We start from the raw sequence: 22,879 nt of genomic DNA, 5'->3' as shown, positions 1-22,879 counted from the left end.
GGCTTTTTCATGATTTTAACCTTTGCCAACTGAGCTATATTTCTGTAAATAAACAAACAGTATGACAGGCTATTATACTATAAGCCATTTAGCATTCTAAGTTGTCACGTCACGTTAGATCATGCAACAGGGAAGCAAGTGTAGAAGACAGATATGAACCTGATTAACTAATTGATTTTTAAAACTTTTCCGGATTCTGCTTTCTCGCTGAATGAAATGCATATGAAACTTGTGCATCCATGCCTGTAAAACAGTCATAATAAGATCCTCATTGTTGTACAATATCAAACTCATTCATACTTCCAGCCTATAGCACTCAACACATTATGAAAAAAAATACTGCGGTGAGTTTTAAGTTTGGTAAAAGGAACATGGATAGAAACAAATACTGAACCTCCACATACTCTGACGATATTATCAGAAATGAGAACTTGAAGGAAAGGTCTACAGAATTAAGCGATTCAGACTAAATGATAAGCTTCATAAATCCTTAAAATAATTTATCTAACCTTCCAAGAACACACTAAAATTAAAAAGGAAATATGTAGATAACTGCTGATGAAATATGGATATGAAGCTGCAAAAGTTCAAAAGAATCTCAAATAAACCCAGGGACTCTTAATAACTACAAACATCAAGAGAGGGTGGAGAAATAACAGAAACAAACAAGAACTTTACCCATGCTAAAATAATTCCAAAATCCCCCCCTGAATGTGATGTATCCTTCCTGAAACATGCACATTGTGATTAGTACACTTCAGAGTTAAGTATCTCATAAAAACAGATAAATAGGTGATAAAACAAGATGAGAGATGATGAGGCCGACATTATTAATATTCTCACACACACACACACTGGGGCTCTGTTTTCATTTATTTAAAGCATCGAGTAGCTTAGTACCTCATTCATTTCATCTGTGGCGGATACACGTTTGAAGGCATGCAAGGAGTGGGGAAGGTCAAGAGGTGCAAGAGGCTCATATGAACCATCTTTAGGAGTTCTCATCCGCATTAGAATATGCCAGCTGCATCAAAACAAAGAAAACAAAAAGAGGAAATGGGTCTCTTGAATAGAGAATAAAATTTAATATTGACCCAACAGCTAAAATTACCAAAATATGGTAACATGCATTATCTTAAAAGGAAAACTTGGACACTGAAACTGCATCTACCTGTCAATTTTCATCCCTTTAGCACCTTTGACTTTTTTAAAGAATAACTTCACAGATTGACAGTCTGTTCCAGGATTTCTTTTCCCCTTAAAAGGTAGGAAGCAGATTTAGGACAAAGATGTTTTAACAGTAGGCAAGAATAAGCTACAGATAACAATAAAAAAAATGCAGGATGTACTATGTAGAATCACAGCTCACGTAGAAAATGTGCATACGAGATAATTGCAGAGTGAACAAATGCATGCATTAAAATTGATAAGATCAAGATTCCGCCATAACAAAATACATGGTCAATTTTCTGGTAGAAGCTATTGGACAGGTGAACAAATGAAAGGTGTCTACTAAAAGATATAGACAAAAGGTTAAGCTATAGAGTCATGCACCAAGTGCATAAGATGATTTGCACATACACGGGGCACTTTCTCCATCTGAAATGATAAGGATTTTAATATTATATGTGGTTATTCATTTTGTAATAGAGGCCATGGTTCTCACCCAACCAAATGAAAAAGGGAGGTTGTTCCCTGTCCCTAGTGGCATAGTAGCGATTGGAGGTGGATGCGATAGCTTAAGATCAGAAACCACTCCGCTCCGAGGAGCCACCCAGCTGTTCCATCACCACCAGCAACATGGAATAAGAAATGAATTTAGCAGGAGTACATTCGTGTGGTAAAACTTTTTTGCAAGAAGTAAAAAATAAGTTAGCTTAGTAAGAAATCTTGATTTCATCAACTGTTGTGTTGTGTCAACAGAAATTCTATTTTCATAAGTACGCTCAGCAATACACTATTCAACTTACTATGATACGTAATCTTGTTTGAATCTCGGCAGAAAATCTATCTCCATTTTGCTTGTGCTTCTCCAAATTGAAATAAGCATCTTATCAGGTGACTTTTACCCAAGATCAAACACCTGAATACCAGTAAAACTAAGCTAAAGGTCCTCAACAAAAACTTGACACTCGCTCCCTTGTCCATTCCTGAGCAGTCAAAACTAGAAACAAACCTGACTTTTGTTAACAAGACTACAGCATGTTAGTAAAAGTTCACCTCCCAACTGCCCCCCACTTTTTGTGTTGATGAATACGATTAGAGGGCATTCAGGAACACGAGCTTGTTGTTCGATTTCCAAATCAGGAAGAAGTATGTAATCTGGAATATAATAATCCTTCAAAATTTCTACTGCTTCAGAATTACCAACCACGGCTTCTTCACTGAACAACAATAAGAAAGCCACAATAAGGAGAAAGCATGTAGTGCAAATGATTATTCAGAATGCAATCCCTTCACATTCCTCGAAATCCTCAGCCCAAAGTTGGAATCGGAGCATATTTTGTGTGATTATTAACTAAGGTATTAGTATGCGAATATACTTACAAAGTTCAAGTAATGTAATTAGGCACATACATATCCTCAGTCAACTTATGCATAGACTAATTTTACATTGTACAAATAGGCACATCATATTATAATGAAACCAGAATAGAGATACAGAAACGAAAACATTCACGTTTCTGATTCCAGAAAACAAATACTTGCCCTCAAGGAACCAAGAGAACCTTTCCATGATAACATTCGCGAATTCCCAAGAGGCATCTGCAGGGGATCGGCCTGCCCAATGTATCAGCCATTGTGTTGCGGCTTGGTTATGTCGCTTCACCATTTTCCTCTCGAGGATAGCTTGAGGACTGTCATCCTTAATGTGAGAGATGGGAGGAAGATCAGGAACTGGTCCAGTGGGAGCTGCTGCTTCTCTCAACAAGGAAACATGAAAAACATTATGGATTGCAGCTGAAGCGGGCAGATTCAACTTATAAGCAACCTTGCCGATTTTGTCAAGAATCTGGGAGGGACCGAAGAACTTAGGTTCAAATTTCTGATGATGACCCCGAACTGACTTCTGCCTGTAGGGTTGAAGTTTCAACCAAACCCAGTCACCAATATCAAACTCTTTATCCCTCCTATTTTTGTTAGTCTGCCTCTTCATTCTATCTGCTGCTCTCTGCAGATTATCTTTCAAAATATTGATCATAGCCTCTCTATCTCTCAGTGTGATGTCCACTGGTTCGATGTTAGAATCACCCGGCAAATATGGAATATGTAGTGGTGGAGCAAACCCATAAAGAGCTTCAAAGGGAGTCATTCGTATACTCGAGTGAAATGAGGTATTGTACCAATAATCAGCGAGCCCCAGCCATTAGGCCCTTGAATGTGGCTTCTCACCCACCGAGCATCTTAAATAGCATTGGAGACACATGTTGACTACCTATGATTGGCCATCAGTCTCCGGGTGGTAAGATGTGGAGTAGAGCAGTTCAACTCCTAGCAATGTCATGAACTTCTTCCAAAATGTTCCAACAAAAATTGCCCCTCTGTCACTCACTATTCTCTCAGGCATTCCATGTAGCTTAAACACCAAGTTCGGAAAATGTTCAGCCACTGACTTGGCAGTAAAAGGATGGGACAAGGCCAAGAAGTGAGCATACTTGCTCAGCCGATCTACAACAACCATAATAGTGTTCTTCCCATGAGAGGTGGGCAGAGCCTCAATGAAATCCATTGTTAAGTCAGTGAATATAGCTGAAGGTAAGGGCAATGGTTGTAGTAGCCCTGCTGGTGGAGAGTTGCTGGGCTTATACCTCTGACAGATGATACACACTCTGACAAACTCCCTTACATCCTTCCGGAGCTTAGGCCAATATAGGAGAGCAGAGATCCGTTTGTAGGTTCCAAGTACCCTCGAGTGGCCAGCCAAGGCAGATTCATGAAACAGAGAAAGGATTTGAGCCTTGAGCTGCAGATCATTGCCAACAACCACCCTCCCATGCCTCCTTAATTCCCCCTTATTCCAACTGAACTTTGAGTGAGAGTGTGGATCTTGCTGCAGCTCTTTTATCAGTTTTTGAAGATGAGAATCAGAATTCCAGGATGCCTTGATCTTAGCAATTAATTCCAGTGGGATAATATATGAGGTGAGGGCATGTAAAAGGATCTCAGGGGATCTTGATAAAGTATCAGCCACCGAATTATCAACTCCCTTCTTGTATCGAATTTCATAATCAAAGTGCATCAACTTGGCCATCCAAGCTTGTTGCGTAGGAGTAGTTAACTTTTGCTCCAATAAGTACTTCAGACTCTGATGATCAGTCAATATAAGGAACTTCCTACACTGAAGATAATGGTACCACTTTCGAACAGCCATCAATATTGCCAGCAATTCCTTTTCATAGACTGAAAGAGATTGATGTTTTAGAGATAAGGCCTTGCTGATAAAAGCTATTGGGTGCCCTTCCTGCATACAGCTCCAATTCCCACCCCAGATGCATTAGTTTCAACCACAAAATCTTTGGTGAAATCTGGTAAGGCCAACACTGGTGCAGATGTCATGGCCGATTTCAACTGCTCAAAGGCTGCTTGAGCCTCGGTAGACCATTTGAAAACTGACTCCTTGATGATATTCACTAATGGTCGAGCTATTACTCCATAGTTAGAGACAAACTGTCTATAGTATCTAGTGAGACCCAAGAAGCTCCTCACATGTTTGATAGATTTTGGAGTGGGCCAATTCTTGACTGCCTCTACCTTGCCTTAATCGGTAGTTACCCCCTCACTCGAGATCACATGACCGAGATACACCACCTTATTACAACCAAAAGAACAGTATGATCGTTTAGCCACCAAGCAATGCCTCTGCATAGTACTCAGCACAGCAGTTAAGTGATGTTCATACTCGGTTTGGCTGCTACTATATATCAAAATGTCATCGAAGAAAACCAGAACAAACTTCCTCAAGTACTCCTTAAACACCGTATTCATAAGATTTTGAAAAGTAGCAGGAGCATTTGTGAGGCCAAACGGCATAACCATGGACTCATAGTGACCTGCGTGAGTCTTGAAGGTTGTTTTGAAAATATCCTTGGGTGCCATGCGTACTTGCCAATAACCCGAACGAAGATCCACCTTTGAAAACCACCTAGCTCTCCCTAATTCATCCATCAACTCCTCAATCCCAGGAATCGGGTACTTATCTTTAACATTGATAGCATTGAGGGACCTATAATCAACACACAATCTCCAAGTGGGGTCCTTCTTCCTTACTAACACAATAGGACTAGCAAAAAGGTTGTTGCTAGGGCGTATAACTCCTGCTTCCAACATCTCATCAATCATGGCATCAATGGTATCTTCCTGCTTAGTCGCATACTTGTAAGGTCTTATGTTCACAGCATCGGTTCCTTCTTTGAGTATAATTTTATGGTCTTGTTGTCTAGCTGGAGGCAACCCTTTTGGTTCCTCAAACAACCCAGCAAAATCATCTAGAATCAGGTTCAGCTTCGGCCAACCTTCCTCTGACTCCAACTTCCAACAACCCCATGGAGCACACTCAATCGATGGCATTAGCAAGCTCATTTTCTCATCTTCAATATCGCTTCCCTGTTGATTCAGGACATAGAGTAAATGTAATTGCTCACTTTTTGCTGCCCACACTTCACCATGTAAAGGTTACTACATTCCCCTCAACAGTAAAGATCATACTTAATTTATCAAAATTCCACCTAATCTCACCAAGTGTGGACAACCACTGATGTAACGCCCGTACTTTTTTAAGTACTAATTAAAATATGTCGTGAAGTAACGACGTCTCTTTTAGTTAAATAATAGAGTTTTCTTGGAGACGTGTTTGAAGGACTCGTTGAAAGAATGACGATGAAGTTGCTATATTTGGCAAGAAGGATGAAATACGTGGAGATGGATATTTTTTTTTATGGAAGACGACACACGTAAATCGAGGAACGGTCGAAGAAATTATATTTGGAACAACACCAAATATAAGTTGTGACGTTAGACGTTCTTTAATTTTGCGAAGAACAAGATAACGAAAGTTAATAAAGTTTTGTGAATTTTAATTATCGAAGGAAAATACGAAAATATAAAGTATGAATTTATATTGGGCTTTGCAAATTTAATTAGAGTCCAATTGTCTATCTACAAAATGGTTTGGACCCTAATTATTTAAAGAAATCCAACCCATTGATAAAGAATTTTACAAACTTGGGCTTTCAACTAAATGAGTCCAAACCAATCTAATTAAAGTGGGAGTCCATTCTTTTCCAAAAAAAGGGAGCAAGCCCAAGAACCCTGTTGGGTCGTGATACCGCCGATCTCACACACGCACGAACGAGGAAATAAAGCACGCAAACGATATAACGTGGTTCGGTGATAATCCACCTACGTCCACGGAGAAGATGACCGGAATCTTATTGACGAACTCTTTACAATTACAACGAACTCACACTCACACTCTACCGCTCACAACTGCTTGCTATCTTGAGATTTAATCTCTCTGAGTGTGTGTATATGGTGTAATTCTGCTCTCTCACTACTGAGCTCTATCGAGCTATTTATACAAGATGCAATCAAGAAATAAAATCCAACTAACTCTATTTCCCAAAGTTAGTTATAACCGCTGTTCGGCTAAAACCGAACTGCCATTCTTGGTTAGCAACCGAACTGCATTTCTCGGCTATCAACCGAACTGCCTTTCTCGGCTATCAACCGAACTGCCTTTCTCGGCTAGCTCAAAGCCGAGCTTTATTTCTTGATCTCTTCTCGGAGCTGCCGAGGCTCCACCACTCGATCACAACCGGACTCAAAGCCGAGCTTCATTTCCGAGCTCAGAAGCCGAGCTCCAGTAGTTTGCATGGACACACTTTCACAAATCTCCACCTTGTCCTTGCAAAACTCCATCAATATCTGGATTCCCTTCTCAATCCTTGTTACAAGCTTCAACACTCCACAATCTCAACCAACTTCAAACAATGTTTGAATTTCGAAGTTGGCAGAGATTTTGTCAACATGTCTGATGCATTTTCTTCGGTAGGAACTTTCACCACATTGATCTTTCCACTTTGAATCTCATCTCTGATGAAGTGTCTCCTCACATCTATATGCTTCGACCTCTCATGGAACATTTGATGTTTTGCTAAACATATAGCTGAGTTGCTATCACAGTTAATCTTCACTGCTCCCAGCTTCATTCCTAGATCTTGTAGTATCCCTTGCAGCCATTTTCCTTCCTTTGCAGCCTCTGTTAGCGCAATATACTCAGCCTCGGTCGTAGACAATGCAACCACAGACTGTAGATTTGATTTCCAACTCACTGCTGTGCCAAATAACGTGAATATGTAGCCACTTTGGGATTTTCTGTTGTCCAAGTTGGCAGCATAATCCGAATCACAAAATCCCTCAAGAACTTCATCCTTTTCAGACCAGGCTCCACCACCAAACTTCAAACCAATCATTACAGATCCCTTTAGATACTTCAAGATCCATTTCAGCGCGGCCCAGTGCTCTCTGCCCGGGTCAGCCATGTACCTACTGGCCACGCTTATAGCATGAGCAACATCCGGCCTTGTACAAATCATCAAGTACATCACACTGCCCACTATATTCGCATAGGGTATCAGACTCATTTCCCTTCTAGCTTCATCTGTCTTTGGCTCTTGTTCTTTGCTAAGTTTGAAATGGCCTGCCAATGGAGTGGAGACTAACCTTGCATCCTTCACTTGATACTTTTCTATCACCTTCCTGATGTAATCAGCTTGAACCAACCTCAGCTCCCTTTTTCCTCTGTCTCTGATGATATCCATCCCTAGGATCCGCTTTGCCTCCCCAAGGTCTTTCATTTCAAACTTCTGCTTCAGTTCCTTCTTGACAATCTGCAGCTCATTCTTGCTAGATCCAGCCAACAGGATGTCATCTACATACAGCAATAAGTAGGCAACTATCAGATCTCCCTTTCTCTTGATATATACACAGCTATCAAAGTTTGATCTCTCAAAATCCATCAGCTCCATCTGCTCATGGAATTTCTTGTTCCACTGCCTACTACTTTGCTTGAGGCCATATAGGCTCTTTTTCAGCAAGCAAACTTTCTTCTCCTCTCCAGGTTTCTCAAAGCCTTTAGGCTGCATCATGTAGATTGTTTCCTCTAGATCTCCATGTAAAAAGGCTGTCTTCACATCGAGTTGATGCAGCTCCCAGTTAAAATGAGCAGTCATGGCCAACAAGATCCGAATGGAAGTATGTTTCACCACTGGAGAGAACACCTCTGTGTAATCAATTCCCTCCACTTGTGTGAACCCCCTAGCAACCAGCCTTGCCTTAAAACGTATGCTTTCAACCTCCCCCACCTCTACCTTCTTTTTGAACAACCATTTGCAACTGATCAGTTTCTGTATCCCTGGATCAATCACCAAAACCCAAGTTCCATTTTTCAATAGGGACTCAATTTCTTCTTCCATGGCCTTGATCCATTTCTGACTTTCCTTGCAACTCATGGCTTCTTCATAGGTCGAGGGCTCTGAAAACATGAGTACTTCTGCTACACATAGAGCAAAGAAGCTCATATCATAATCTGAAAACCTACTAGGCAAGCCTGCATTCCTCCTCGGATTCCTTCTAATTTCCTGACTTGCAGCAGCTTGCTCCATTGGTGGATCATGATCACTCACATCCTGAGCTGGTTGAGGATTAAGTACTCCACCTTCTTCTTGATTTTCTGTAATATCAGCATCCTCATCTGTACCTGTCCCACCAGATCCTTCACCAAACTCAAAGCTCTGCATACTAGAGCTGCTGCCACCATCAGAGGCTCTTCCATTTTTCTTGAATGGCATTTCTTCTTCATTGAATATTACATCTCTGCTCACTATAACATTCTGACCTTCTCCATCCAAGTTCCACAATCTGTATCCCTTCACACCATCTTGGTATCCTAACATTGCACATTTCTTGGCTCTTGGTTCTAATTTATTCTGCCTTATATGTGCATAAGCTGCACATCCAAAAATCTTCAATGCAGAATAATCTCCCAAGCTCCCATACCATCTCTGATCTGGGGTCTCATCAGAGATTGCTGAAGAAGGACACTTATTGATGAGAGCAGCTGCAGTAGAAACGGCCTCTGCCCAAAACTTCTTTGGCATTCCAGAATAAAATAGCATACATCTCACTTTCTCTAGCAATGTCCTATTCATTCTCTCTGCCAACCCGTTTTGTTGGGGGTTTCTTGGCACTGTCCTATGTCTCCTTATTCCCTTCTCCTTACAGAAGCTATCAAATTCAGTAGACAGAAACTCCATGCCATTATCAGTCCTAAGATATTTCAGCACTGACCCTTTCTCATTCTCATATCTAGCATGCCATTCTCTAAACTTCTCAAATGCTTGGGACTTCTCTTTCAGGATATATATCCATACTTTTCTTGAATAATCATCTATGATGGAGATGAAATACTTACCTCCACCTATGGATTCAGTTGGAGATGGCCCCCAAAGGTCACTGTGGGCATACACAAAGGGTGCGGTTGAAGTGTGCTTCCCACCAGTGAATGGCAGCTTCTTCGCCTTTCCAAGAATGCAAGATTCACACTTACTCAGTTTCTCTGATGTACCTAACTTCATCACACCACGTTTTGCCAGCTGCCTGATGCCCTTTTCACCCACATGTCCCAGCCTAGCATGCCAAATATTAAGATTCTCTGACTGAGCAACATTCACTGCATCAACCACTGTCTCTCCCAGCAAGTAGTACAAGCTATTCTTTCTTTGGGCCTCCATAATGATTCTGGAACCCTTTGTTACTCTGAGAATCCCATTACTGGAATCAAACTTGTACCCCTTTGATTCTAACAATCCAAGAGAGATCAAGTTTCTCTTGATCTGTGGTATAAACCTGACCTCTGTGAGAGTCTTGACACTTCCACCCTTCATTCTGAGCTTGATCTCCCCAATGCCCTTGACATCACACGTCTGATCATTCCCCAGCATCACTGATCCTCTCCATGCTGACAATTCTTGAAACCAGGATTTGTGAGAGCATATATGGAAGGAGCAGCCCGAGTCCATAATCCAGCACTCTTCAATCTTTGCTCCTGAGTGTATATTCAAGGCCTCGTTGGCCTCCACCTCTTGAGCTAGATCAGCAGTCTCCAGGTTGCCAGCCATCTCTTGCCCTTGCTTCCTTCTCCAAGCATTGCAAGATTTCTTTAAATGGCCCGGTTTCTTGCAATAATAGCAGCTCCTGGTCTCCTTCTCTCCCTCAGCCCTCTCCTTCTTTGGTTTCTTTTTCTTGAAGCCTTTCTTGTTCTGACTTTTCTTCAGATACAAACTTTCAGCTACTGGATCATTTTTCCTTGAAGAAGTTGGATGATCAATCCTCTGTGATTCTTTCAATTTTAGGGCAGAATGAATCTCCTCATAGGTAACCTTGGACTCTCTTCCAAGTAGCACCGCATCCTTGAAATGTTCGAAACTTTTAGGAAGGGAATTCAGCAACATCAAGGCTTTGTCCTCATCCTTGATTACCTCATCGATGTTTTCAAGATCATCAATATATTTTCCGAACTCCTCAAGCTGCTCAGCAATGCTTCTTCCATCCGAGAACTTGAAGGCAAGAAGTTTCTGCTTCAAATGCAATCGATTTGCAAGGGACTTGGTCATATATAATGACTCAAGTTTTGTCCACACCCCTGCGGCTGTCTCCTCCTTGGAAACCTCTCTAAGCACCCTATCTGTCAAGTTTAAGATCAGGGTGCTATAGGCCTTGTATTGCATGTCTTGAAGCCTCCCTTTCTCCTTCTCGTCGGCCTCCGGATTCTCTTTAGGATCACTATTTCCCTTCAAGACATCCCATAGGCCTTGCTGCATCAAGATGGCCTTCATCTTCAGCCTCCACAGCCCAAAATCGTTTCTGCCGGTGAACTTCTCCACCTCAAACCTGGCCGTGGACATTTCTCGAACAAACGGTGGGCAATCGCCAAGATCGGCTCAGACAACAGAGCTCCCGGACTTCAACTCGCCCAGAAAACCAATCAAGAAAACGTTTCAACGTTTCCCACAGACGGCGCCACTTGTTGGGTCGTGATACCGCCGATCTCACACACGCACGAACGAGGAAATAAAGCACGCAAACGATATAACGTGGTTCGGTGATAATCCACCTACGTCCACGGAGAAGATGACCGGAATCTTATTGACGAACTCTTTACAATTACAACGAACTCACACTCACACTCTACCGCTCACAACTGCTTGCTATCTTGAGATTTAATCTCTCTGAGTGTGTGTATATGGTGTAATTCTGCTCTCTCACTACTGAGCTCTATCGAGCTATTTATACAAGATGCAATCAAGAAATAAAATCCAACTAACTCTATTTCCCAAAGTTAGTTATAACCGCTGTTCGGCTAAAACCGAACTGCCATTCTTGGTTAGCAACCGAACTGCATTTCTCGGCTATCAACCGAACTGCCTTTCTCGGCTATCAACCGAACTGCCTTTCTCGGCTAGCTCAAAGCCGAGCTTTATTTCTTGATCTCTTCTCGGAGCTGCCGAGGCTCCACCACTCGATCACAACCGGACTCAAAGCCGAGCTTCATTTCCGAGCTCAGAAGCCGAGCTCCAGTAGTTTGCATGGACACACTTTCACAAACCCTTCTCCTTCTTCTCCTCTCCACGATCGGCGGTTTCATTCAAGTGGAGACTTCCCAACTTTCAACTTCTCCACTCTCCATCTTCCACCATTTATCCTACAAACCAAAAGACACCCCTTTTTAAACATCCACCCTTTCACTTCTCTTCTCACCTTACACTTCAAAAAAAAAAAGAGGAGAATGAGATTGTGAGAGAGAGGGCCGAGAGAGGGAGCTAGAGGTGAGCAAGAATTTGGGGTTCGTATTCAACCCTTTCAAGAATTCACCTATCAGAAGGTATAATTCTTTTCCCATTCAAATTCTTTATTTTCTTCATGAATGGCATAGCATGTACTCAACTATAGAATGATCACATAATTCGAACAGTAACATCAATCAAGCACCAAGCAGACACCCCCCTTTAATGTTTTAACTCAAAAACACTAGAAAGAACAAAACTTGAATAAACGAACTTGTAATCGGGCTGTTCGGGTGGAGTGCGGGGCTGATCGGAGAGGTTCGGGGTGCCGGCGAAAGCAGCCGTGCTGTCCGGCGGCAGCAGCGACGACTGGCGCCTCTCCGACGGTGCGACGACAGCGGCTTCCCTCCCCGTGGCAGCAGTAGCAGCGGCGGACAACAGCTTTTTCCGACGACTCCAGCGGCAGCGGCGGAAGACGACGTTTCTCCCGGCGAGCAGTGATCGTCGGCGTGGGGGTCGACGAGGGAGACGATTCGCGGAGGCGGCGACCCAACCTTGGGGGAGAATTTGGGCAGTTTCCGTCGAAGAGAGAGAGAGATGAATAGAGAGGAAGAGAGATGAGGAGGGGATAGAGAAAAAAAAAATTTGGGCCTTGTTTTTTTTGGGCCTTTTTATTTTAATTGGAAGTATAAAGGTGAGGGCCAAATTAATTAATCGATGGGCCGATAATTAATCGTGGCGAATTATGTAATGATTTTCGGAACGTTTTAAAGAATGAATAATTTTATCCTAAGTATGAAATTATACCTCTTCAACGATAAATGATTGCGATAATTAAAGTATGCGCGTAAATAATTTTTTTAGAAATTATTTTCGACGTTAGGGAAGATACGAGGAGTCAACGAAGGAAAGAGCGAGCGTAAGCGGCCGACCGGCGTCGCACGCGACGCCTTGGGCGGCCGCCGAATAATCGAACATGCACGAAAATCGAGAAAGAGAATTTAAAGGATATTAATTAGAGTGCATGCATTCTAATTATCGTCGTTACAGAGGTTTGATATGAATTTTATGTGTTTTCCGAAAAGGTGGTTCGCACGCACGCTAAAAGTCGGAACGAGGAATTTTACGGAAATCCTAAGCTTTTGAGGTGGGCTTATTACTTAAACTCTTTTATTTGAAATGATATGTTTATGGTGAAATAAGGGTGGTTTTAAGTATTATGTCATGCCGTATGTTATATTTTGAATTGCCTATCTGATTGTCTACTAGGATAATGTCCTACTAGACTTTGATGGTTAACGAATTCGGGTCTGACTAGGGAGTGAGTCCCTACTCAGACTAGTGCACTGATGGGGATCGTGAGCCGTCCTTTGTGGTCGACCGGTCCAGTGATCGAGTTTGTGGCCACATTCTCGTTTCACATGATGGTTCAGATATGGTACATGAATGGGGATGATAATGATATTTGTCTGCAGACAACTTTTTATGGAATGGTTTTAGTGATTCTCGGCCTTTTAAAGTAAAACCCGAGTTTCACTCAATGATGGCTTGACATAACTTAAATGATGAATGTATTTTGGGCATGAGTTCACTGAGTGCATTAAAGTACTCAGCCCCTGCATATGTTTTCCCTATGTGCAGGTTGAGCGAGGACAGGAGGCGGAGAATGTTGAGCAAAGACAGGATTCAGTAAACGTTCCGGTTACTATTGTGTCTTCATACATAGTAGTAGCTAACTCTCAAATGTTTCCGCTACGTCAATGTTTTAAGAATTTCTATTACTTCATTTGAATTGTCAAACTATGTCATTCACGTTATGTACCTTCGGGATTTGAAACCTTGTTGATAAATGAAATTTCATCTTTTGATCGATATGTCGTACTCCTTTTGATTGTTTCCCCTTCTTCCCCGTTTCTTATTTCCCCCATTAGTCGCGATTCACCGTGCTTTCTATCCTTAGGAAGTGCGGTCGTGACAGAGTGGTATCAGAGCAATTTTTCTTTCCGCTCTGGACCCGAGAGTCTTTTTCTGTCTTAGTCTAGACTTGTTTCGCTAGACTAAAATAAGGTTAAATTGGAAGGCTCAACATCCCGCTTCGCCACGCTCAACTAGGAAAGAGGTAATATATTTTTTATGAAAAATTTTTTATGAGAACGTTTTGGAGAAAGGAAGACGAGAAAATTTTTGAGAAAGGAGGAGAAAATTTTTATAAGAGGAGGAAGTAGAATCTTTCTGTGAGAGATTGATTTCGAGAAGAGTATTTGCTAATGTTTGAGAAAAGAACGAGTTTTGATGAGGGACGATGGATTGTTTGTTTTTATATGAAAGATGAAAGTTGATGTTCAAGTATATATTGAGTTTTGATTCAAAACTTGTACTTCAAAGTTGAAAGTGAGATGTTGAAATATTTGAGAAAAGTGTGAGTTTTGAAGAAAATGGTTGTTTTGAAAGTAGATGTGAAATGTGTTGTGAACTTAGAGTGCCTAAGACTAAGCTAGATGAAACGTGCGCGAACCATAGTTGTAAGTTGACAATTTATCCATCGCTTTCCCGAGCGATGAAAACCAACGAGAATCTGAAAGTGTGGGGTGAATCCCTAATGTGTCAAGGCATGACGAGGCAAGGAGAGCGAGAATGCGAATGTTTGCCGGTGGACCATGGAACTTTTGCTATTTCTTTGGAATGGCGCGAAACGTTAGAGCAAGCTTAGTGTGTGAACATTTTACTATTCTCTATCGTTTTCGTGAACGATAAGAAAAAAAAAAAAAAAAGAATACGAGGAAGATTTCAAGAAGATGAGGATAGAGAAGATGAAATGAAGCTTCAAACACGAAAAAGGTGCGAGACAAGAAGAGCTGATGCTAAGTGATGTAGCTATGCAATGACAAGAGATCATACTCGCGATGCAAATCAATATAGCATTATCTCGCGTAATTTTGCTAAAAGTGGCGACACGATGGAGACGGCCTTTATAGCAGGCGGAGAAGCACACAAATGATTAAAATGTTTTAAGAGAATGATTGTTATAATATGCACGAATATTACGAAGATATGGCTTTTGACTGACTACAATTATCTTGTAGTAATGACGTGATGAATAACAACTTGGAATCCACGATTTCTTAGAACGATGTTGCCGTGTTCGGCCTCAGAAAGACGAGCGAACGAGTGCGACCTTCGTAGCTAGAAAGAATGATTTTAAATCAACAGTACTTACTTGGATTCTAAGTTCTTTTCGATACGTATTGAATAACCGTGAGCCCTTGCCTATTTAAACACCTTGGTTGACTCATGCTTTGCAAGTAGTGCCAATTATTTCTTTTCCTATATCGAGTCATAACTCACTTTTATTTCTTGAAAATTGGTGCTTACCTTGGTATCTTTGGATATCTTGATTAGTAGTCCTCTTTGATTCATCTCTCGTAGGAAAAATGTTTTGACCTTATGAGCCTCCGTCATTGAACTTCATTCCTAAAGTTGTTTGCAGTTATGACCTTCAGTATGATTACATCTCCCATACATGTTTTTTTTCAAAGAATGAAATATTCCTCTTGGAACTTTTTGTACACCTTTTTATTTCGTAACTATGCATGTGGCAAGTTCTTTCTTGCAGAAGTGAAATAGTTTTTAACTCAGTTTCACTACATATATTGTCTCATGCAATGATTTTTCTTGCTTGCAACACCAAGTTAAGGCTATCGTGTTCTCTTTTTCCTTAACTTGTTTGATCTAGCTGGTTTTCCTAAAAAGTTCACTTCACGTCGGTTGCAAACCTGTGAATCCATTGATGTGATTTCATTATTCAATAGCATGATGTCGTCGAACCATGATCAGTGCTACTTCATGACATTTTTCTATGCTCCTAAATCCTCCCACGATTGATCATCTCATGTCATGACATGTTTGAACCGTCATTCATTGATGCCGGAATTTTGCTAAGTTGATTGGCAATTGAAATATCTTATTTGGCAGCCTACTATGGAATTTGAGACTTAATTCAGTTCATCCTGTTCTCAAGACCTATGTCATATTCTTTCGAGCTCTCATCAGAAGTAAAGTCTCAAGGTTTATGAGTTTACCTGAAACCTTAATTCTAATAATGAACACCAATTTTTGTAAATTGGTGATGAGATCTAAAAGAGTCGAGCTAGAAATGTTGTTCTTGTTTTCTTGATTAATTCTGCAGCCTTTCTGATTAATACACTTTTTGCAGTGTTGTTATAAATTTTTTTTTTTAAATCAGTTCATATCCAAGTAAGACTGCTTGATCAATTTCTGAGTTCTTGATACTAGACTTGGAGGAAAGGGTGAGGTTGAGCTTTTCGAATGCACACGGGGGAATAAGTTTCTATAATCAGACATGCGTAAAAGTGATACACCAACTAGAGGCATCGATATAACCAAGAACACGAGGTGTTAAATTTTCAGCAATGGTTATTAATCTTAAAGAGTTACGAGGAAGCTGTTTGGAAATTGGATTACAAGTTCATGGAGAAATATTTTATTAGAATGATGTAAGCAAATTTCGGGACGAAATTTCTGTTAAGGTGGATAGAATGTAACGCCCGTACTTTTTTAAGTACTAATTAAAATATGTCGTGAAGTAACGACGTCTCTTTTAGTTAAATAATAGAGTTTTCTTGGAGACGTGTTTGAAGGACTCGTTGAAAGAATGACGATGAAGTTGCTATATTTGGCAAGAAGGATGAAATACGTGGAGATGGATATTTTTTTTTATGGAAGACGACACACGTAAATCGAGGAACGGTCGAAGAAATTATATTTGGAACAACACCAAATATAAGTTGTGACGTTAGACGTTCTTTAATTTTGCGAAGAACAAGATAACGAAAGTTAATAAAGTTTTGTGAATTTTAATTATCGAAGGAAAATACGAAAATATAAAGTATGAATTTATATTGGGCTTTGCAAATTTAATTAGAGTCCAATTGTCTATCTACAAAATGGTTTGGACCCTAATTATTTAAAGAAATCCAACCCATTGATAAAGAATTTTACAAACTTGGGCTTTCAACTAAATGAGCCCAAACCAATCTAATTAAAGTGGGAGTCCATTCTTTTCCAAAAAAAGGGAGCAAGCCCAAGAACCCTTCTCCTTCTTCTCCTCTCCACGATCGGCGGTTTCATTCAAGTGGAGACTTCCCAACTTTCAACTTCTCCACTCTCCATCTTCCACCATTTATCCTACAAACCAAAAGACACCCCTTTTTAAACATCCACCCTTTCACTTCTCTTCTCACCTTACACTTCAAAAAAAAAAAGAGGAGAATGAGATTGTGAGAGAGAGGGCCGAGAGAGGGAGCTAGAGGTGAGCAAGAATTTGGGGTTCGTATTCAACCCTTTCAAGAATTCACCTATCAGAAGGTATAATTCTTTTCCCATTCAAATTCTTTATTTTCTTCATGAATGGCATAGCATGTACTCAACTATAGAATGATCACATAATTCGAACAGTAACATCAATCAAGCACCAAGCAGACACCCCCCTTTAATGTTTTAACTCAAAAACACTAGAAAGAACAAAACTTGAATAAACGAACTTGTAATCGGGCTGTTCGGGTGGAGTGCGGGGCTGATCGGAGAGGTTCGGGGTGCCGGCGAAAGCAGCCGTGCTGTCCGGCGGCAGCAGCGACGACTGGCGCCTCTCCGACGGTGCGACGACAGCGGCTTCCCTCCCCGTGGCAGCAGTAGCAGCGGCGGACAACAGCTTTTTCCGACGACTCCAGCGGCAGCGGCGGAAGACGACGTTTCTCCCGGCGAGCAGTGATCGTCGGCGTGGGGGTCGACGAGGGAGACGATTCGCGGAGGCGGCGACCCAACCTTGGGGGAGAATTTGGGCAGTTTCCGTCGAAGAGAGAGAGAGATGAATAGAGAGGAAGAGAGATGAGGAGGGGATAGAGAAAAAAAAAATTTGGGCCTTGTTTTTTTTGGGCCTTTTTATTTTAATTGGAAGTATAAAGGAGAGGGCCAAATTAATTAATCGATGGGCCGATAATTAATCGTGGCGAATTATGTAATGATTTCCGGAACGTTTTAAAGAATGAATAATTTTATCCTAAGTATGAAATTATACCTCTTCAACGATAAATGATTGCGATAATTAAAGTATGCGCGTAAATAATTTTTTTAGAAATTATTTTCGACGTTAGGGAAGATACGAGGAGTCAACGAAGGAAAGAGCGAGCGTAAGCGGCCGACCGGCGTCGCACGCGACGCCTTGGGCGGCCGCCGAATAATCGAACATGCACGAAAATCGAGAAAGAGAATTTAAAGGATATTAATTAGAGTGCATGCATTCTAATTATCGTCGTTACAGAGGTTTGATATGAATTTTATGTGTTTTCCGAAAAGGTGGTTCGCACGCACGCTAAAAGTCGGAACGAGGAATTTTACGGAAATCCTAAGCTTTTGAGGTGGGCTTATTACTTAAACTCTTTTATTTGAAATGATATGTTTATGGTGAAATAAGGGTGGTTTTAAGTATTATGTCATGCCGTATGTTATATTTTGAATTGCCTATCTGATTGTCTACTAGGATAATGTCCTACTAGACTTTGATGGTTAACGAATTCGGGTCTGACTAGGGAGTGAGTCCCTACTCAGACTAGTGCACTGATGGGGATCGTGAGCCGTCCTTTGTGGTCGACCGGTCCAGTGATCGAGTTTGTGGCCACATTCTCGTTTCACATGATGGTTCAGATATGGTACATGAATGGGGATGATAATGATATTTGTCTGCAGACAACTTTTTATGGAATGGTTTTAGTGATTCTCGGCCTTTTAAAGTAAAACCCGAGTTTCACTCAATGATGGCTTGACATAACTTAAATGATGAATGTATTTTGGGCATGAGTTCACTGAGTGCATTAAAGTACTCAGCCCCTGCATATGTTTTCCCTATGTGCAGGTTGAGCGAGGACAGGAGGCGGAGAATGTTGAGCAAAGACAGGATTCAGTAAACGTTCCGGTTACTATTGTGTCTTCATAAATAGTAGTAGCTAACTCTCAAATGCTTCCGCTACGTCAATGTTTTAAGAATTTCTATTACTTCATTTGAATTGTCAAACTATGTCATTCACGTTATGTACCTTCGGGATTTGAAACCTTGTTGATAAATGAAATTTCATCTTTTGATCGATATGTCGTACTCCTTTTGATTGTTTCCCCTTCTTCCCCGTTTCTTATTTCCCCCATTAGTCGCGATTCACCGTGCTTTCTATCCTTAGGAAGTGCGGTCGTGACAACTGACCTCCCAAAATAAGATCATATGTTTCAAGATGAATAAGGTAAACCTTAGTAGCAAATGAGAACCCATGCATCTCCCACATTAGATTACTGCACTTCTTAGTACATTGCAAAACCTGGCCATTGGCTACTTCCATAGCTCGGGTAGGGACTTGCAACAGTTCACAGTTAACCTTCTCACCCACTTTTGTACTTAAGAAGTTATGAGTACTTCCTGTATCTATCAATATTCGCAGATATCTCTTCTGACATTTTCCCTTCACTCTCATGATTTGAGGGCCATCTTTACCCCACACAACATGCAATGAGAGTTGAAGGTCCACCTCATCTTCCCCTTCCCCTTCCCCTTCCCCTTCCTCACTTCTCTCTACTGGCTGCTCTAATTCCTCCTTCATCTCATGTTCTATCATGTGTATCACGAAAGATTTCCTTCTAGCACACTGGTGGTTTGGAGTGAATTTTTCAGTGCACCAGAAGCACTCCTTCCTTGCCTTCTTTTCATCCATCTCCTTGGGAGTAAGGTGGGCACTAGCACGCACTCCCATCCTGTTACCCTCTCTGTTTTCGTTAGAGTTCCAGTTGCCCGCTGGCTTATAGCTAGTGGCGGTTACAGCCAGAGGTTTACTCCTAGAGTAATGACCGCTCACAGCTTGCCCTCCGCTCGGTATTGCCTTCGATTTAATCCCCAAAGCTTTCACCGTGAGCTCCTGCAACTTTGCTAAGGAGTAAGCCTCGGCCAGACTTGTGGGCTTAAACATCCTAACAGGCATTTGAAGTTCATCCATCAATCCGATAAGAAGAAATTGAGAGCCTGATCCTCCCAAATTCCCGTCCACGGATAGAGCTCATCAAACTTGTCCATATAGAGCAGCAACGTCCCTCGTTGCTTCAAGTTTATCAGATCGGCTAGCGGATCTTCGTAAGCATGCGCTCCAAAACGAGCTGATAGTGCCGAGATGTAGCATTTCCAATTTGCATATGCGATATCTCCTTGCAAACTCACGAATCCTTTGTGCCATTGCAGAGCCCTGCCTTCCAAATGAATTGCAGCCACCCTGACTCTGTTTTTCTCCGGCACTTTAGCGACCTCAAAAAAGTATTTCGCCCGCATCACCCATCCTTCAAATCCACTACAATCAAACTTTGGGAACTCATATCGTGTGGATCTTCCCCAATCGTCCTGCTCCTCCTCAGATTTCACAGCAGATCCAGGAATGATCGTAGCCCCACCGGCCGATCCTTCCCCGCCGCTGCCCGATCCTTCCCCCTAACCCATTGTGTCTTAAATTGCTGATTCTATAGATTGATCGCAGCAATTGCCTGGAATGGAATTAAATAAGAGTAATACGTTACCTAAAGAACAATTATACGACGAAGAGTCAAAAAAGTGAAAGGCGTAAAGAGGGATGAAGGAATCTTAGAGCATCCACAATGGAGACTAGCGGATAGGCTAGCCGATCGCGGGCGCTAGCCGACCCCTAGCCGATCCGCTAGCCTCCATTGCGACAATTTAGGCTAGCCGATCGGCGAGCTCTAGCCGATTCGCGGGCGCTAGGCGATCCGCTAGCCGCCATTGCGGGCTCGGAATCGGCTAGCCGATTTTTTTTTAATTATGTAATTTTTTTATAATTTACTTTTTTTAATTTAAATAAAATTATTGCATTTTCCCGTATATGTGTCGTAAATTTAATTTCGTATTTGCGTGATTGTAATTTTTAATTATGTAATTCCGTAATTCGTGTGTGGAAGAGGAGTTTTTTTTAAAATTAATGTAATTTTTTTAATTAATGTACTTTTTTTTAATTTTAATATTATTATTGAATTTTCCCGTATTTGTGTCGTAAATTTAAGTCCGTATTTTGCGTGATTGTAATTTTTAATTATATAATTCCGTAATTTGTGGGTGGAAGAGGAGTTTTTTTTAAATTAATGTAATTTTTTTAATTAATGTACTTTTTTAATTTTAATATTATTATTGAATTTTCTCGTATCTGTGTCGTAAATTTAATTCCGTATTTTGTGTGATTGTTAATTATTTATTTTTATAATTTTGTTTATTGTGGCTAGGCTATGGCTGGGCTATTGCTTGTCCAGTTGCTTGTCCTGATGATGTGACGAGAGGAATTTTAGTACTGATGATGTGGCAGAAGGAGTTTGTGGCTGAACAATGACTATGCTATTCTTATTGGAGATGCACTTATTACAGTGCGCCAAATGGGATGGGCCCACTATTTACTTTTCTTTAATCCAACTTTAAGCCGTCGTAATCAGTCTTGATTGAATGGTTTACTTTCTAGTCATTCAAAATTTTAAGAATATCAGAATATTTTATTCATCTGCATTCATGTCGTATTGCAGTTTTTTCATAGGTTATATTAGTAATTTTGTTATCTTCTCACAATTTAATTGCGTATAATTAAGGATCTGTACAATCTAAGAATCAAAATAATTCTATAGTATATAAATTTATCATGCAGGCTTATTGATTTTAATTCATGTTTTTTACTGATTTTCTCTTAAGTTATAATTTCATGTAAAAAATATTTTTAAAATCAAAAAATTTTTAATTAATTTCGCAACCCTTCACTTCATGCCAAAACTGCTTAACTTTGATATTGAAAAAATATACGTTTGCTAATTGAAATTTGGGCCTCTAATAATAGGCATCAATATTATTTTTATGTATTATCTACTCCATTCGTACAACAAGAAAGGTCTCATTTTTCCTTTTAATTTGTTTCACTTAAAATGTTTCATTCTCATTTTTAGAAAAAAAATCTCTTTCATATTAATATAAATACTCTCTTCGTCCCACTCAAGATGTCCACATTTCCCTTTTAGTTTGTCCCACTTAAAATGTCCACTTTTCTATATTTAGAAATAAATATCTCTCCTCTCTACTCATTAAAATATTCAACTACATTTTTCTCTTTACTTATTTCACCTTTCAACTCCTCTTAAAATCACGTGTCATTCAAGAATGTAGACATCTTGGGACGGATGGGGTATTATATATTTTATCTCCATTTAGCACACAAAACAAAATCTCATCAAATCTCGTACCATCCCACAAGTATTACATCTTTTGTGGGACAGAGGCAATAGAATATTTAAATTTTTCTAGTGACCATGAACATTTTTTCGATCAACCTTTTATTTTCGTCCTCCAACTCATGACAGTCTTTTCATAAAATAAGGTTTATGGAGTAAAACAATGCTAGCGTAGCTCAGTTGATTTCATAGGGATAAATTTGTGATGTGAATCAAATATGCATCTCTTATTCTGTTAAACTTTATTGGTTCTACACATATTTGGACTCAATTTAACACAACATTTCCATTTTAGGGCATGGATGAGATATGAATGAAGTTGGAATGAAGTCGGGAGTCAAAAATGAAGTTGGGAAGCATTTTCACCTCCACTCGACATGAGTGGAAACGTGGCGAGAACTCACTCGACCAGAGTGAGTCTAAGAGATCAAAAATTCAAAGATAGAAAGTTTGACTCAACTGAGTTGACTTGTGCCTACACTCCACTCGACCAGAGTGAGTCTAAGAGATCAAACACTGCCAAGACAGAAAGTTCCACTCGACCGAGTGGAGTTATGTCGATATTCCACTTGACCAGAGTGAGTCTAAGCGACCAAAAACTTCCATGATAGAAAGTTCTACTCGACCTAGTGGAGTTATGCTCAAGTAAAGTTACGCAAAATCACAAAATGACAGTTTTTTTTATCAATTTTAAGTGGGGGATTCTTCAGCACAACAGA

General features: G+C 40.6%; 1 protein-coding gene and 3 long non-coding RNA genes across 7 annotated transcripts; 2 read left to right on the top strand and 2 right to left on the bottom strand.

The window, feature by feature from the left end:
- Positions 1 to 250: 250 nt before the first annotated feature.
- Positions 251 to 12,486, bottom strand: LOC121807820 (diacylglycerol kinase 5-like). 4 transcript variants are annotated; one of them, XM_042208164.1, is made up of 7 exons: positions 12,118 to 12,486; positions 1,971 to 2,384; positions 1,667 to 1,778; positions 1,172 to 1,257; positions 901 to 1,024; positions 679 to 727; positions 251 to 577 (listed from the first exon to the last, which is right to left on the bottom strand). In XM_042208164.1, exons 2-7 carry the CDS (start codon positions 2,048 to 2,050, stop codon positions 501 to 503), a joined length of 528 nt encoding a protein of 175 aa, XP_042064098.1. In that variant the 5' UTR covers positions 2,051 to 2,384; positions 12,118 to 12,486; the 3' UTR covers positions 251 to 500. The 4 variants fall into 4 exon arrangements, 3 of the variants coding, with proteins under 3 accessions (XP_042064098.1, XP_042064097.1, XP_042064096.1); XM_042208163.1 differs by lacking the exon at positions 12,118 to 12,486 and having other exon boundaries at positions 1,971 to 2,083; positions 2,221 to 2,333; XM_042208162.1 differs by lacking the exon at positions 12,118 to 12,486 and having other exon boundaries at positions 1,971 to 2,083; positions 2,177 to 2,318.
- Positions 11,566 to 13,551, top strand: LOC121807825. The gene is made up of 3 exons (XR_006052054.1): positions 11,566 to 11,941; positions 12,929 to 12,990; positions 13,485 to 13,551. It is a non-coding gene; the product is annotated as an uncharacterized LOC121807825 (long non-coding RNA).
- A 3,184-nt stretch (positions 13,552 to 16,735) lies between these two features.
- Positions 16,736 to 18,084, bottom strand: LOC121807823. The gene is made up of 2 exons (XR_006052052.1): positions 17,405 to 18,084; positions 16,736 to 17,048 (listed from the first exon to the last, which is right to left on the bottom strand). It is a non-coding gene; the product is annotated as an uncharacterized LOC121807823 (long non-coding RNA).
- LOC121807824 lies at positions 17,044 to 18,953 on the top strand. Its single transcript, XR_006052053.1, has 3 exons — positions 17,044 to 17,228; positions 18,216 to 18,277; positions 18,772 to 18,953. It is a non-coding gene; the product is annotated as an uncharacterized LOC121807824 (long non-coding RNA).
- The last annotated feature ends 3,926 nt before the right edge of the window (positions 18,954 to 22,879 follow it).

The sequence above is a fragment of the Salvia splendens genome, chromosome 6 (genome assembly GCF_004379255.2).
Source record: "Salvia splendens isolate huo1 chromosome 6, SspV2, whole genome shotgun sequence".
NCBI lineage: Eukaryota > Viridiplantae > Streptophyta > Magnoliopsida > Lamiales > Lamiaceae > Salvia > Salvia splendens.
The sequence above is the reverse complement of the archived record's forward strand: the minus strand, read 5'-3'. Positions and strand labels throughout refer to the sequence as shown.